This window comes from Carettochelys insculpta, chromosome 3, assembly GCF_033958435.1.
Source record: "Carettochelys insculpta isolate YL-2023 chromosome 3, ASM3395843v1, whole genome shotgun sequence".
NCBI lineage: Eukaryota > Metazoa > Chordata > Testudines > Carettochelyidae > Carettochelys > Carettochelys insculpta.
The window spans coordinates 55305948-55322409 of record NC_134139.1 but is presented as its reverse complement, the minus strand read 5'-3'; the positions used below and the strand labels follow the sequence as shown (position 1 = coordinate 55322409).

The window sequence follows — 16462 nt, the reverse complement described above, 5'->3', positions numbered from 1 at the left end:
TCTGCTGTACTATTTTTCTGGCTACTCTGAGTGCTTGCTGGGTACTCTGACTCAGTGAGCGTTTGTACTCCAGAAGTGCAGCACACTTCTTTTCGATGACTGAAATCATCTCATCAAAGTTAGCTTCGAACCAGTCATTTGTGTTTCCAGCTCTTCTTCCAAACATTGACAAGGCCGTATTGTAGATTGTGTCCCTCAGATGCTGTCATCTGGATGTCGCATCAGCACCCCCAGGGCTGCTGCGCAGATTCTCCTCAAGGGTCTCTCTGAACATTTCAGCTTTTTCTGAGTTTGCCATCTTTCTGGCATCAATGCGGGGCCTTCCAGTTGGTTTAGAATGGTGCAGCTTCTTGGGTCTCAGCTTGAGCTTGGAGCAGACTAGCGAACGATCTGTATCGCAGTCGGCACTATGGCAGCTGCGTGTCAGGAGGACGTTTTTGAGGTTGTCGCCTCTGGTGATGACCAAGTCTAATTGGTGCCAGTGTTTCAAGCGTGGGTGTCTCCATGATACTCTGTGCTGGCTTGGTTTAGAAAAATGTGTTTCTGATGCACAGATTGTGGCACGTGCAAAGTTCAAGGAGACACTGTCTGTTTTCATTCATTTTTGCCACACCGAAGTGACCTAGGCAAGAGGGCCATGAGTCACGATTGGCTCCAACTCTTGCATTGAAGTCACCCAAAAGGTACAGTTGTTCACGAGTAGGTATTTGCACTATGGCAGCACTGAGCTTGTCATAGAACTTGTCCTTTGCTTCTAGTGTGGAGTTCAGCATTGGAGCATAAGCACTGATCCAGTGGACGGGACCAGCACAGGTTTGAAGTTTGACCTGAAGGAGTCTTTCTGATCCGCCCATGACTAGTTCCACCATTTGCAGAAGGGTGTTTCTGATGGCAAATCCGACACTGTGCTCCTTGGGTTCCTCTTGGGCTTTGCCCTGCCAGGAAAAGGTGTAGTCCTTTTCCTTTAGGGATCCCGAAGCTGCGAGTCGCGTCTCCTGCAAAGTGGTGATGTCAACTTCGAGCCTCTTCAGTTCCTCGTTGATGACAGCGGTCTTTCGGGTGTTGCCAATGTCCTGAAGATCTTCAGTCAAACTGGTCAACATGGTCCGTACATTCCAGCAAGAAAGCTTGAAACTTTGAGGATTTCCTTCTCTTAATAATTTTCTTGTTGGTTTGTCTGGTGCTCATTTCAGTCACTTGTCAGGTTTGGGAACCTTAAGCCTCATGCACCCAGTGAGGCAAGTGAACTGTGGCGAGACAGTACCCTACTGGCTAGGGACTGCCCAGCTTAAGGCGGGCGGTGACTGTCCAATGAGATGTGATGATGTCTGCCACCGTCGGAAGCAACCCCTGGCGCTCGTTCTCCATGCCAATCGAGCAAGAGCTTATAACCAGTATCTGTTGCCTCCCGTGTTGGTTCAATGCTGTTAAGCGATGCTGGAGTACCTTTCTGATGTGTACCGCTTGAACATTTGATCATTGCTTTACCAAAGGCTGACCTATATCTAGCTCTAAATTCATGTGTTCATGAATATAAAAATTAAAAATAAAGCAGTGTTCTAGCATAAAATACTTGTTGGCATACTTAAGAATCCCTTGGGTCCCCACTTATATTTCAGTCCCGAAGTATTTTGTCTATTTGAGCTCCACCTCATTGATCTGAGGCCATGATTCAACTGAAAGAGTCTAACAAATCAGAAAATATAATGGTAAATAAGTCTGATGGTGTTGGACTATTTTCATAGTTATACTGATGTTTTTTTCAATGAGAACAATAATTTTTTAAAAATCCCAAAACCTGGAGTCCATATTCATTCCTTAATCAGGCAGACTTCCCAGTAATTTCACTTGTAGTAGTGTCCAAGTAAAGATTAAACAAGTGTTGAACAAAGATATCAGGATTTGCACATTAATTGTTAAAAGGAATTCAGAATCTGGAAGAAAATCAAATTCCTATCATAGGATTATACTCCTAGATTTGAGAACTTCTATAAATTTGGAAATTAGCACATTTGACACTAACTTCTTGTTCTGATGCGTTAAGCCTTGCTAGTCTCAGTGTTGCAGACACTTACTATGGAATCCACATTGGAAAAAGTGAGTACACAAGAATTTTTTTTCCTTCTTTGAGAAAAAAGAGAACTGTTACCTTGAATTGTAATGAACTGTCATCTGACATTATGAGTGTCACTTATGCATCTTAATTGGTGTTACTTCAAACCTGCCTTTGGCTGATAGAAGAAAGGCTTTTGATAAAGTTAATGACCTACATTCTTTCCCGTTATTTTGCATGGTGCAAAGTGGCCTGTCAGCCTAGGAGAGATATTCACGCAAATATCTGTAAATCTCAAATGGTATAATGAGCAGCTGCTCCTTACTCCTCTTTGGCTCTATCTGAAATTGCTTCTTTTTCCTTCATCAGGACATGACCCTTTCATCAATTCAGCTTTGGTCACTGTTCTTCGTCAGGAGATTGATCAATTTAATCGTTTATTGTCTGTAATAACCATTTCATTGCATTCACTTCAACAAGCTATGAAAGGGGAGATTATGCTAACTACAGGGTTAGAAGAAATTTATAACTCAGTTTTGAAGTTCAAAGTGCCTGAGTTCTGGCAGGTAAGCTTAAACCCTCTTATTTATGTATGTAGGTTTCTATGCCTTGATCCATCGAGTACTGAGAGACTCTTGCAAGCAGGCTTTTAACAGAAGAAATTCAGGAAGCTCCCTGGAAGGAGGAAGGGAATTTTAATCTGAAATTGTGCCTTTTTTTTAACCAAAAAAAGTGTGAAAAGTTGTAACTTCTTTTCCTTTCTACCATTAAATAAATAGTATATCTAAAATGTCTTTTTATGTTTGTGAGTTTGCTATTTGTTGGGTGGGGATTGATTTTGTCTTTATTTTGTGGTTGTCTGGTTGGTCTTTTTGTTCGTTTGTTTGGTTTTGGTTTTTTTCTGCTTTTTTTTTTTTCTGCTTTAATTATTTCAAACTTGGAAAAGTCATAAAGTGGCCAAAGATTGAAACTATCTCCACTACTGTGACAGTTGGGAAAAGTTTAAAAATTACATTTTCTAGAGTTATAGTTTCATTTTCTCTTTGTCATTTCATAAGCTTTTTTCTGAAGTTGCCCCAGCCGTTAAAAGGCAGAAGGGAAAAAGAAAAGTCGCATTAAAAATCTTTACGTCATTCATTTGGGGAAAAAAGGGAGTGGGTAACTGAAATTCGAAAAAAAAAACAAAAAAAAAAACATTTTTGAACCCTGTGAAGTGAAAACAAAGGTCTAAATTTTAAAATTTTTACAGTGTTGTCCTGGTTTTTGAACTTCCAGTGATACAAGTGAACGTTTCACTTACCTGTGAAGAGCACAAAGAAAGCATAGCGATATAGTTCAAATGCTTAGGCAGATTGATCTACTCTGACCAGTGCTGAATGAGTGAATTGCTGAACCACAGAGGTCAATATTGTTTAGCAGCAGTTCCAACACTTCCAGTGCTTACTGGGCTCTTAGAAGACATTTAGGAGTGAATTTAGAGCTAAATAACAGCACAGAACACTGAGAGCCAGGCCTCGCGGCTGTAAACAAATTTTATGGGCCCATGGGAAACTTGGCCACATCCATGAGAAGTGGACATCTGGCTAACTAAAATCATGCCAGACCACAAATGATGCCAAACGAGTGTGCTGGATTAGAGAAGTTCGACCTGTATTCTAAGTATGTTTTGGAAAAGCTGGTACATTTTGGTTTTTGTCTTCTTTTTGAGCATATATTTTCTGAATTTTAGCACTGGCAGATTTTTTTGTTTCATTTGTTACTTATTTTTGTAGTCTATGGACTGACTGCCCGTAATAGAGATTAAAGGTCATTTCATAGTGATCACAATCAAAAAGTTTGTGAGTTGTTTCTTAGTGTTCTTTCCAAAACTACATTTTGTTCATTGCTACGTCTTATGCAGTGATTCTTTTTCTGCAGACTCACGAGTAATAGTCCAGTTTATGAATGGGGGGCATCTGTATTTATTTGTTCCCTAAAATAAGATTCTTCTTGTTTGTTATTTGCAACAGCCATATTCCTATATGTCCAATAAGTCTTTGGGATCATGGATTGATGATCTGATACTACGAGTGAATTTCTTTGCAACGTGGGCAAGCCAGACCATCACCTGTATACAGTTAAGGTAAAGTGCAACATGAAAAAAAGTAAAGGGGAAAACAATAATCAAATTAAAATTCTTGCTAGAATGCTGAACCAAATATCTTGGTTAAGATGGACTCCACAAGCTCTCCTTCTGAAGATCCCCTAGCATATGAGGCATGGTTCAGGACATGAAGAGCATAGTTCTGGGTCCCTCCTCATGTGCCCCAAGGCCCCTCCCCTCCCTTCCTTCCTATCTTCTTTTCCTGTCCTTCAGTCCCAGTCTCCCTAGTGCCAGTGCTGGGCATCCAGGGGTTGAGGCATCAGCCCAGTGCTTTGGGTAACAAGGTAATCAGCCAGAGCACCCCAAGCACTTGTGCTCCAGGTGGTGTGGTCACTATGCCCTCAGTCATGTGGTGTAGTGCTCCAGGCGGGGACATGTCCACTGCACCCCCACCCCCAGCCTTGATATGCAGGGTGGATGATGGAGATGGTCACTGCATCCCTTAATCCCAATACTCGAAGCAGCCAGGCCCAGAGTACCACACTCCATAGTCTGATCCCTGGAAAATGTAGTTATACAGTATTATTTATTATTATTTGTGATATCATAATGCCTATGAGCCCTGGTCATGGGCCAGAACCCCTTGTGCTGGGTACTATAAAAGCACAACAAAAAGCCAGTCCCTGCTCCAAAGAGTGTCTCATCTAAGACAACAGATGGATACAAACAGAATGATGGTGGGGAGTGCAAGGAAAAAGGTGATATTATATTACTCATCATGATCGGCAGTGGTCTCAGCACAGCTGTTGTTACAAGTGAGTAATAGAAGTTGACATTATGGACCCCTCAGGGGCAGGAAATTACCTTTCAATTGGAGATGATAGGTAGGAGAGGGAGAGGTTTCAAAGGCCCTTGAAAGTGAAATGAAGTAGCTCAGTGGTCAGCAACCTTTTCAAGGCAGACTGTCAAAATTTAACCTTTTGACTTCTATGTATGTCCAAGTGCCAGTGATACTTTTTGAAGTCAGTAATAGTCCTACCTAAAATAGCTGCATTAATAAATAAAGATGCAGAGCTTTATCGTGTAGGTGGTGGTCAGTAGCATTAGCTGATTGTTTGTTAATCCACAAGTGGCATGGCTTTGAATAAGCACCCATCTGCATGGGAGAGGTAGGGTGGGGCTAAGCTCCTGCCTCACATGCTGATGAAAATTGGCTTGCGTGCCACTCTAAGCACCTGTACTGGGGGCTGCTGAGCCCTGACATAGCTTATGTTTGTACTAGAGTCAAATGATCCACTAGACTCACACAAAGAAGGTGCTAAGTGAGGGGCTAGAAGACTCTTTGCAACGGCTTTCTAAATGGCTAAGAGTGGAGCAAGTTTGTATTTGTCAAGGACAGAGTAAAATATATTGCAGGTAATTGAGACATACGATAATGAGAATCTTGGTGAGAGTGTTAGCTATGTGATGGATAGGAAAGGCCATATTGTAGAGGACCAAGGATACACCTTGAGGAACAACACACACACCCTCTTCTCCTCCCCCCCGCCCCAGAAAGGAAGATGAAGAAATTGGGAAGATGAGGAAATTTGTCTGAAGAGCATTAGAGAAGTAGGAGGAGGTCCAGAAGAGGACAGAATCACAGGAGGACAAGATTTCAAATGTGTTGAGGGTGGCTGGCTGACAGGTCAAGGAGCCTGAGACTAGTCTTGAGTCTGAGCTTTTGCTATGGAGAATCATTAGAGATTTTGGCGAAAGCAGTTTCAGTTGAGCAGAAAGGGTCAGAAACCAGCCTGGAGCATGTCTAGAATGGATTAAAGGAGAGTAACTGACATTCTACACATCACGTTCAATGAACTTCCAGATAAAAGAGACGTAGGGTGGTAAAAGGGATCAGAGATGAGTCAGCCTGAAGCATTGTGAAGGGAAAGATCCAAAGGCACAGAACAGAAACTCATGCAACTTGAGGAAGTGTATTAAATCCAACAAAGATGAGGAAACTAGTACAGTATTTTTGTCATATTATGGTCAATCTGGTCAATGTACACAGAGCTGCAAAATGAATTCAGTTGCCTTGCCAAAGTTGTTGTTGTTCTTGAGCCGTGTCTACACGTGCACGCTACTTCAAAGTAGTGGCACTAACTTCGAAATAGTGCCCGTCACGGCTACACGTGTTGGGCGCTATTTCGATGTTAACATCGACGTTAAGCGGCGAGACGTCGAAGCTGCTAACCCCATGAGGGGATAGGAATAGTGCCCTACTTCGACGTTCAACGTCGAAGTAGGGACCGTGTAGTCATTGCGCGTCCTGCAACATCGAAATTGTGGGGTCCTCCATGGCGGCCATCAGCTGAGGGGTTGAGAGACGCTCTCTCTCCAGCCCTGCGGTGCTCTATGGTCACCGTGTGCAGCAGCCCTTAGCCCAGGGCTTCTGGCTGCTGCTGCTGCAGCTGGGGATCCATGCTGCATGCACAGGGTCTGCAACCAGTTGTAGGCTCTGTGTATTTTGTGTTGTTTAGTGCAACTATGTCTGGGAGGGGCCCTTTAAGGGAGCGGCTTGCTGATGAGTCAGCCCTGTGACCCTGTCTGCAGCTGTGTCGATGTGTGCTACTGTGGCGTGTAGACGTTCCCTCGCAGCACCTATTTTGATGTGATGCTGTGCAACGTCGTTGTTGAACGTCGACGTTGCCAGCCCTGGAGGACGTGTAGATGTTATTCATCAAAATAGCCTATTTCGATGTCACTACATCGAAATAGGCTACTTCGATGTAGGGTTCACGTGTAGACGTAGCCTTGGAGTCATTAACAACAATAGATCCACTTATTCAAGCCAAGCAAATTTAATGTGAAACTTACAGCAAGCAAGTTCATAAGAATGTATTTCATATACAGGCACTCCCTGAGTTACAAATGTCTGACTTACGAACATCTGCACAAAACAAAAGTTCTCCTTCAGCCTCAGGAGCACAGGCAAGAGGCACAGGGAGGTAGCAAGCAGTGGAAGTTCTTGCTGGAGGACGCTGGAGGGGTAGGAGCTAACTGCACAAGCAGTAGCTGGTGAGAAGCAGTGCTTTGAAGGGCAAACCACTGCTTCTCTCTAGCTGCCAGCTGTGTGACTGCTCCCTTGTGCCTGCGGAGTCTTCTGGCCCACACTCATGCCTCTGAATACCTCCTGGAGAACAAGGTCTGGGTGCAGTCCACACCAACTGGGGTGTGCAGGAGCCAGTGCAGAGACCATAAGGAATGTGAGTGGGTGGCAGCCAGGAGCTGCCCAAAAGGCCCTTTCAGAATCTCCACCTACTTCCTCATCCTCCTCTAATGAAACCTGCCATTCCTCAAGCACCAGCATTCAGTATTAAATTTAAAAAAATCCTATTTACACTATTTTCATTGCACATAAACAGTATTTCAGCTACATTGGCAGGAGCTGAGGGGCGTGGGAGGCAGGGTTATATTGTCTTTTGTGTGCTAGCCTGAGACCCTGACTGCCATTTCTAACATTGTTTCTATGGGAAAATCCATTCCGAGTAACCAACTGACAAAGTTTGGAACACACCCATTCATTAGCTGGGGTCTGGGTGTACATGTAAATTCTCACTAGCTTTTATAACACTGTCGGGGTAAAAAAAACAAAGGCTTCATGATATTTAGCTGCCTAACACCCACTGATTTCAACAGGAGCTTTGCCAGACCTTCGAAGTTATTCGGTGCCTGAGGCTATACCCTGAATAGGGAAACCCGTCTACTACAGAATTCAGCAAATACCTGGCTCCCTTGAAGTTAATTGCAAAATTTTCATTGACTTCAGGTGAGCCAGGAGTTCACCCCAAAAATATATTAAAAAGTCAGAGTGCCATCATCTACAATGGTGTCCTTGGTTATTTATTCTGTATAATTTTAAGCGATGTATTCATATTGTGACTTATAAAGAGGTTAAAAAAAAGCTAGGATAGGGTAGAACATATCTAACCAGAATCTTCTTGAATAGAGTACAGTCCTCACTAAGTGTAGAAATTTAAACACTAAAGTACATGTACTGTAAGGGCACCAAAATGTACTAAACACTGACATCCAGAGCATTGCTTGTGTATAAAGATTTTTAAAGCAGGTCAAGAGTGACTTCAGGGCTCTGGGGGCACGGGTCAGGGGGTTTGGGGCGCAGGTGGTAGTCTCTTCAATCCTGCCTGTCAGAGGTAGGGGCCCAGGCAGAGACAGGTGTATCCTAGAGGTGAATGCTTGGTTGCGTAGATGGTGTCGCCAGGAAGGCTTTGGTTTCCTTGACCACGGGATCCTTTTCCGGGAAGGACTGCTAGGCAGAGATGGCGTTCACCTTTCGAGGAGGGGGAAGACCATATTCGGACACAGGCTGGCTAACCTAGCGAGGAGGGCTTTAAACTAGGTTCAACGGGGGCAGGGGAGCAAAGCCCGCAGGTAAGTGGACAGCATGAATACATGGGAGATGAATTTGAAATGGGAGGGAGTATGGGCTACACTGGGAGAGTAAAAAGAGAGCCAGGGCAAAACTGGGAGGCAAGACCAAATCAATGTCTGAGATGCCTATATACAAATGCAAGAAGTATGGGAAATAAACAAGAAGAATTGGAAGTACTAATAAACAAATACAACTATGATATCGTTGGCATCACAGAAACTTGGTGGGATAATACTCATGACTGGAATGTTGGTTTTGAAGGGTACAGCCTGCTTAGGAAGGACAGACAGGGAAAGAAGGGAGGAGGTGTTGCCTTGTATATTAAAAATGTACACACTTGGACAGAGGTGGAGATGGACGTAGGAGATGGACGGGTTGAAAGTCTCTGGGTTAGACTCAGAGGAGTAAAAAACAAGGATGAGGTCCTACTAGGGCCTACTACAGGCCCCCTAGCCAGGTGGAAGAGGTGGATGAGGCTTTCTTTAAACAGCTAACAAAATCATCCAGGACCCAGAATTTGGTGGTGATGGGGGACTTCAACTATCCAGGTATATGTTGGGAAACTAATACAGCAGGGGACAGACTGTCCAATAAATTCTTGGATTGCATTGCAGACAACTTTTTATTCCAAAAGGTTGCAAAAGCTCCCAGAGGGGAAGCTGTTCTAGATTTAATTTTAACAAATAGGGAGGAAATTATTGAGAATTTGAAAGTGGAAGGATGCTTGGGTGAAAGTGATCATGAAATCATAGAGTTCACAATTCTAAGGAAGGGTGGAAGGGAAAACAGTACAATAGAGATAATGGATTTCAGGAAGGCAGATTTTGGTAAACTCAGACAGCTGGTAGGTAAGGTCCCATGGGAAGCTAAACTGAGGGGAAAACCGGCTGAGGAGAGTTGGCAGTTTTTCAAAGGGACATTATTAAGGGCCCAAAAGCAAGCTATCCCGCTGTGTAGGAAGGATAGAAAACATGGCAAAAGACTGCCTTGGCTTAACCAGGAGATCTTGCATGATCTCAAAATAAAAAAGGAATCATATAAGAAACGGAAACTAGGACAAATTACAAAGGATGAATATAGGCAAACAACACGAGCATGCAGGAGCAAGATTAGAAAGGCTAAGGCACAAAATGAGCTCAAACTAGCTACAAGCATAAAGGGAAACAAGAAGGCTTTTTACAAATACATTGGTAACAAGAGGAAGACTAAGGAGATGGTAGGGCCATTGGTCAGTGAGGAGGGAGGAACAGTAACAGGGAATTTGGAAATGGCAGTGATGTTTAAAAAAAGGGGTAGGTTTAGAAGTTGAAATAGGAAGAGAACAAATTAAAATTTACTTAGAGAAATTGGATGTCTGCAAATCACCAAGGCCTGATGAAATGCATCCTAGAATCCTCAAGGAGCTGATAGTAGAGGTATCTGAGCCTTTAGCAATCATTTTTGGTAAATCGTGGGAGATGGGAGAGATTCCAGAAGACTGGAAAAGGGCAGATATAGTACCCATTTATAAAAAGGGCAACAAGAATAACCCGGGAAACTACAGGCCAGTCATCTTAACTTCTGTGCCAGGAAAGATAATGGAGCAGGTAATTAAAGAAATCATCTGCAAGCAATTGTAAGGTGACAGGGAACAGCCAGCATGGCTTTGTTAAAAACAGATCATGTCAAACCAATCTAATAGCTTTCTTTGATAGAATAACAAGTCTTGTGGGTAAGGGAGAAGCGGTGGATGTGGTATACCTAGACTTCAGTAAAGCATTTGACATGGTCTCACATAATATACTTATCAATAAACTATGCAAAAACAACTTAGATGGGGCTACTATAAGGTGGGTGAACAACTGGCTGGATAACCGTACCCAGAGAGTAGTTATTAATGGTTTTCAATCCGGCTGCAAAAGTATAACTAGTGGGGTTCTGCAGGGGTCTGTTTTGGGACCAGTTCTGTTCAATATCTTCATTAACAATTTAGATATTGACATAGAAAGTACACTTATTAAGTTTGCAGATGATACCAAGCTGGGAGGGGTTGCAACTTCTTTGGAGGATAGGGTCATAATTCAAAAGGATCTGGATAAACTGGAGAAATGGGCTGAGGGAAACAGGATGAAGTTTAATAAGGACAAATGCAAAGTGCTCCACTTAGGAAGGAACAATCAGTGTCACACATACAGAATGGGAAAGGACTGCCTAGGAGTGAGTACAGCAGAAAGGGATCTAGGGGTTATAGTGAACCACAAGCTAAATATGAGTCAACAGTGTGATGCTGTTGCGAAAAAGGCAAACATGATTCTAGGATGCATTAACAGGTGTGTTGTGAACAAGACACGAGAAGTCATTCTCCCGCTCTACTCTGCGCTGGTTAGGCCTCAGCTAGAGTATTGTGTCCAGTTCTGGGCACCGCAGTTCAGGAAGGATGTGGAGAAATTGGAGAGGGTCCAGAGGAGAGCAACGAGAATGATCAAAGGTCTAGAGAACATGACCTATGAAGAAAGGCTGAAAGAATTGGGATTGTTTAGTTTATAAAAGAGAAGATTGAGGGGGGACATGATAGCAGTTTTCAGGTATCTAAAAGGGTGTCATAAGACGGAGGGAACTTGTTCTTCCTTGCCTCTGAGGATAGAACAAGAGGCAATGGACTGAAACTGCAGCAGGGGAGGTTCAGGTTGGACATTAGGAAAAAGTTCCTAACTGTCAGGGTGATCAAACACTGGAACGAATTGCCAAGGGAGGTGGTAGAATCTCCATCACTGGAGATATTTAAGAAGAGGTTAGATAGATGGCTTTCAGGGATGGTCTAGAAAGTGCTTGGTCCTGCCATGAGGGCAGGGGGCTGGACTCGATGGCCTCTCGAGGTCCCTTCCAGTCCTACTCTTCTATGATTCTATGAAACATTAGATATAGTCTATTATTTAAAAATTGTCTTGTACGATCCATTATTCTTGAAGAGTGACCACAGATAATTTTCTTTACTATTACAGTCAATATCTGGTTTTACCATAATGGATTTCTTTTCCTTTAATTTTATTGAACATTTACAGATGTTGAAAGATGCTGAATTGCCAGCTCCAGCAACTGAAGTCCTCTATTTGGCTACAGCAGGGTGTGGGGCGGGGGGAAATGCACCCCCGGGATGTGTGCACAAAATTTCATCAGGGAGGAGTGGTGCAGCACGCTTGGCCTCTGCTATCTCCTCCATGGCTTCCAGTAGCTCCCCCGGCCTCTGCTGCCAACTCCCACCACTCGCTTCCAGGGCCATGGGCCGTGGGAGGGTGGGGCTGCTAATTGTAGGGACAAAAAGTGGGGCCCGACCCAAAACGTTTGCTCGCCCCAGAGCTGGAGAATAGGTACTATAAGGGCACCAAAAATGTACAGTTCTGGACACTAGATTTCTCTGAAAAGTCCACATCGAGCAATGAAGCAAATGTTCAGTCTTTCTTACCAATGCACTCTCTGGCTCAGACTTGTAGCAAGTGATGGTAATGGTTTTGTGACAAGTGTTAGTTCAGTACTGGACTGAGACCAGCAGCTCATTTCATGTAAATTGATAAACAGCCATTGCATTGTCACTTTAATAGCTATCTGTAGTTAAATCCTTCATACCTTTGTCAGATGAGCAGCTACTTACCAATGAAATTATTCACATAAGGGCTAGGTCTACAATAGCCCCTTCCTGTCAGAATGGACATGGTAATGAGCGAGGTCAGAAGATGCTAAGGAGGCACACCATGAATATGCAGCACCTCATTAGCATAATGACAGACATGTCTATTTGAAAGTGGTGCTTTTGAATCACGCACTGCCCATGTAGACGGAGTCCTTTCGAAAGGACCCCCCGGACTTCAAAAGCCCTTTATTCCTAAAACCAAATAGGAATAAGGGCTTTTAAAGACTGGGGTGGGGGCTTTCAAAAGGCCCCTGTCTCCACAGGTGGTGCGTGATTCAAAAGTGGTGCTATCCAATAGCCTTTGTTATCATTATGCTAATGAGGTGCTGCATAGTCATGGTAGTGCCTCATTAGCATCTTCTGACCTCGCTCATTACCCTGTCCCTTCCCAAAGGAAGGGGCTAGTGTAGATGTGGCTAAGGAGAGCAAATTTTGGCTCCTACCTTATGTAATATTGAAGATGAAAGGTTTAGATGTCACTTTGAGGCAGCTACTTTTCTCTCACACAAATGAACTGAATTGAGTTGTTTGAACAAAATATACTGTATCAGAGTTAATCAGTTTATTGAAGAGCCCATGTCAAATCACAGTCTGCTCATAAATAGCATTTAAGTTATTTAATAATACAATTTACTTCACTCTTACTTGTTGCAGTCAGACATTAATTTGTTAATTTTATGTGTTTTCTCTAACAACATTTAGGCTACATCTACATTAGCCCAAATCTTCAAAATGGCCATTTCAAAGATTACTAATGAAGCGCTGAAATGCATATTCAGCCCCTTATTAGCATGCTGCCTGCCACAGCTCTTTGAAATTGCCCCTTTTTGCCGCCGAGCGGCTCATCCAGATAGGGGTCCTTTTCGAAAGGACCCCTCCAACTTCGAAATCCCCTTATTCCGATCAGCTGATAGGATTTCAAACTTCCTGGGGTCCTTTCAAAAAGGACCCATCTGGATGAGCCGCACGGCAGTTAAAAGCAGCAATTTTGAAGAGCCACGGCTGGCAGCATGCTAATGAGGCGCTAAATATGCATTTCAGTGCCTCATTAGTAATCTTTGAAATGGTCATTTGCATGGCCATTTCAGAGATTTGGGCTAGTGTAGACACAGCCTTAGAAACTTTGCTAGGGAATTTATATGCCTTTAAGAATAATGAGGATTTTTGTTTTCAAGAAAGCGAGATAGGATTTGGCTGCATGTTGATGTGTTACAAAAGAACCTGCTCTCTTTTAAAAACAGGCATAACAACTTAATGATGATTCAGAAACAAGGCAAAACAGCAGAGATCTCATTTTCATCACCAACTTGTGACAAGTCCAACATATCCACCATTCAGGGACAGCCCAGTCGCTTTTGGCTTTCAGGGTTTTTTTCCCCACAAGGTACGCTAATAACTAGGCAGTCATCCATATTATATAGTGATGGATTTGTAATTTTTTCTTTCCAAATCTTCTGCTCTGTCTCAGAACTGAGATGGTGTTGGATGGGGGCAGAAAGGGTCTGTCATGTCTAGAGGCAGGCAAAAGTTTCTTCCTTCGGCGAGTAATCTTTTGTCTGTTTTTGCAGATCATCATACCAAAACTTGGACTGCTTCCCAATCTGTATAGAATTAATATTTCATTTTGATTTATCACTTGACTTTGGCTGACCACCTAGTTTCAATGTTGCTTGCCTCATTAATGATTGATCAGAAGACACTATTCTTTTAGAAGAGGTTGGCCAGTTGATGCTTCCTTAAATCTCTCTGGGTTACACTGTTGCTTTTCATCAGAGATTTTTTTTTAACATGGTCCAGAAGATGTGCACCTTACATTGATCATAAAAATAAGGCTACACATTATATAGCAGTACACTCATCCCTCTTTGAATACTTCACTTACGACTAAACGAGGCACACATTTCCTTTCTGTAGTTCACTCCATGAGTGAACTCTCCCGCTAATATAAAGCTAACCCCTCCCCCGGTTCCACCCTGCCTTAGTCTGATCCCCCTCCCCCTTCTGCCAGTTTGCAGCAGCCTGACCCCGCCCCCCACACACAGGTCCCACAGTGGTCTGATCCCCTGCTGGACCCGCAGTGCCTACATGCAGCAGCCTGACCCATCTCCCGCTGTCCCCGCAGGAGCCTGACCCAGCTGCTCCCCTTGCTGGCCCCACAGCAGCCTGACCCCCCCTGCCCTCTGCCAGCCCCACCGCAGCCTGACCCCCCTCCCCAGCCTCCAGCCTCACAGACTAGTCCCATAGCTCCAACCCATGGCAGTCTTAATCCCCCAGCCCAGGCCCCGCAGACTGGTCCCATGGCAGCCTGACACCCCCCACTCCTCCCAGCCAGACCACACACCCACCCTTCAGCAGTCTGAACCCCCACGGACCCAACTGGCCACCAAGTTTTAACCCTCCAGTCATGGCCCTAAATTGCCCCTAGCCTTTAAACTGCCTCCCTACCTCCCCCACCCTACCCAAGGTTCACTTACCGTCCAAAAGCACCACCACCTGCTGCCACTCCTTCGTGAGCTCTAGGAACCAATCAGCGACTTTTATGTGTATTCTAATGAGAATTTAGTGTCCCTCTTACAAGTTTTTGCGTCCAAGCATGAAGATGGGAACCAATTGTGCTTGTAGAGCGAGGGATGAGTGTATTGGCTATCCATCCCGATTCCCTTTTTGGGCATATTTTATATTCAAATCATTCCAAACTGGTTTTGCACAGTTTGAGCCTATAACCTGTGTTGTTTTCATTTGCTGATTAATTGATGACCTTATGGTGGCATTGTCAACTGCATTACCTGCAAACAAATATCAAGGGTATTTGCTTATTCAACTAAAGTACTATGGCACAAACACTTTTTTCCTCACTGCATATTGCACCTGTATTTCCTCACACAAATTGAAGTTTAAAATGACTTCAGAAAACATGGGCGATGGGAGAAAGTTTTAAGGGCTAGAGTAAGCACCTCTATTGGGCTTAATTTTTAATACATTATTTACAAATACCTAAAATATAAGAATGACCTAAATTGGTAACTGGTCTGTGCTGACGTTTGTGGTGTTTTTTTTTTAGATGGACTAGCCAACATTATGGCTATGTCTACACTAGCACTCCCCTTTCGAAAGGGGGATGCTAATGAGACACTTCAGCATATGTTAATGAGGTACTGCAACGAATATTAGTATAACAGCAGCCACGGCACTTCAAAAGTGCCACTTTTGAGCGCACACGCAGCTCTTCTACATGGAGTCATTTTTTTAAAGAACCCCCACACGTCCAAATCCCCTTATTCCTATAACCAAATGGGAATAAGGGGCTTTCAACACGTGTAGGGAGTCTTTCGAAAAGGACCCCATGTAGCCGAGCAACTGATTGAAAGCAGCACTTTCAAAGTGCTGCGGCTGCTATTATGCTAATGAGGTGCTGCATATTCATTGCAGTACCTCATTAGCACACCTTGAAGTGTCTCATTAGCATCCCCCTTTCAAAACAGGGGTGCTAGTGTAGACACAGCCTAGATGATTTGTCCATTAGTGCTTTCACAAAAAAAGTCTGGGTTATCAGCGTGACAAAACTGCCTAAGTTAAAACAGCGTGTTTTATTTCTTCTCAGCAAATTGTGTAAGAACTCCTGCTTGACCAAAAAAGCAAGGGGTGGGGGGGGCTGAGCATCAGCACTGCAATGCCTAATGTTTAGGGGCCCTCTGCCACCTACTGGCATTTGCAGCCATCTGCATAAAGCACCCTGTGCAGTACACAAGTAAGGCTACAAAGCTGTCAGATTCTGTGATTTTTTTAAGAGCACTACACAACTACTACAAAGCAGTTTTTGTGTATTTCCAGTGGCAAGGACTTAGGTGCCAAGAGGAACCTATATGCTTATAAAGTTAGGCAGCCTCTAAACAGGGTTTTTGAGGCGCTAAATGTCAATCTTAATGTGGCAGGTGCATCTAGTAGATTGCGGCTTTGTCAAACAGCAGATTCCAAACATGCATGAGGCTATAGTTGATTCCACAAAAGGATGAGATGCCTAACTGACACTTTAGGCAACTACATCCAACACGTAGGCACCACAGGGAAAGGTTGGTGGGGTAGGGGGAACCACTCCCAGTTTCTGCCAGCAGTCCCCAAGACACCTTAGCTCAGGCTCAGGCTCCAATATACTACAGCTAGGAGTAGGAGTAGGAATTTTCCTGATGGGATGGTTTGTACACTCACCCATAATGGAATCCCCATCTG

General features: G+C 43.7%; 1 protein-coding gene across 1 annotated transcript in view; it reads left to right on the top strand.

The window, feature by feature from the left end:
* Positions 1–16462, top strand: part of DNAH14 (dynein axonemal heavy chain 14) — a gene marked incomplete at its 5' end in the record, with an annotated part of 447359 nt that overhangs the window by 427267 nt on the left and 3630 nt on the right. Inside the window, 3 exons of the mRNA XM_074988409.1 lie at positions 2423–2619; positions 4063–4175; positions 13477–13619. Of these exons, the coding sequence (XP_074844510.1) occupies positions 2423–2619; positions 4063–4175; positions 13477–13619 (453 nt within the window). The remainder of the gene's footprint in view (positions 1–2422; positions 2620–4062; positions 4176–13476; positions 13620–16462) is intronic.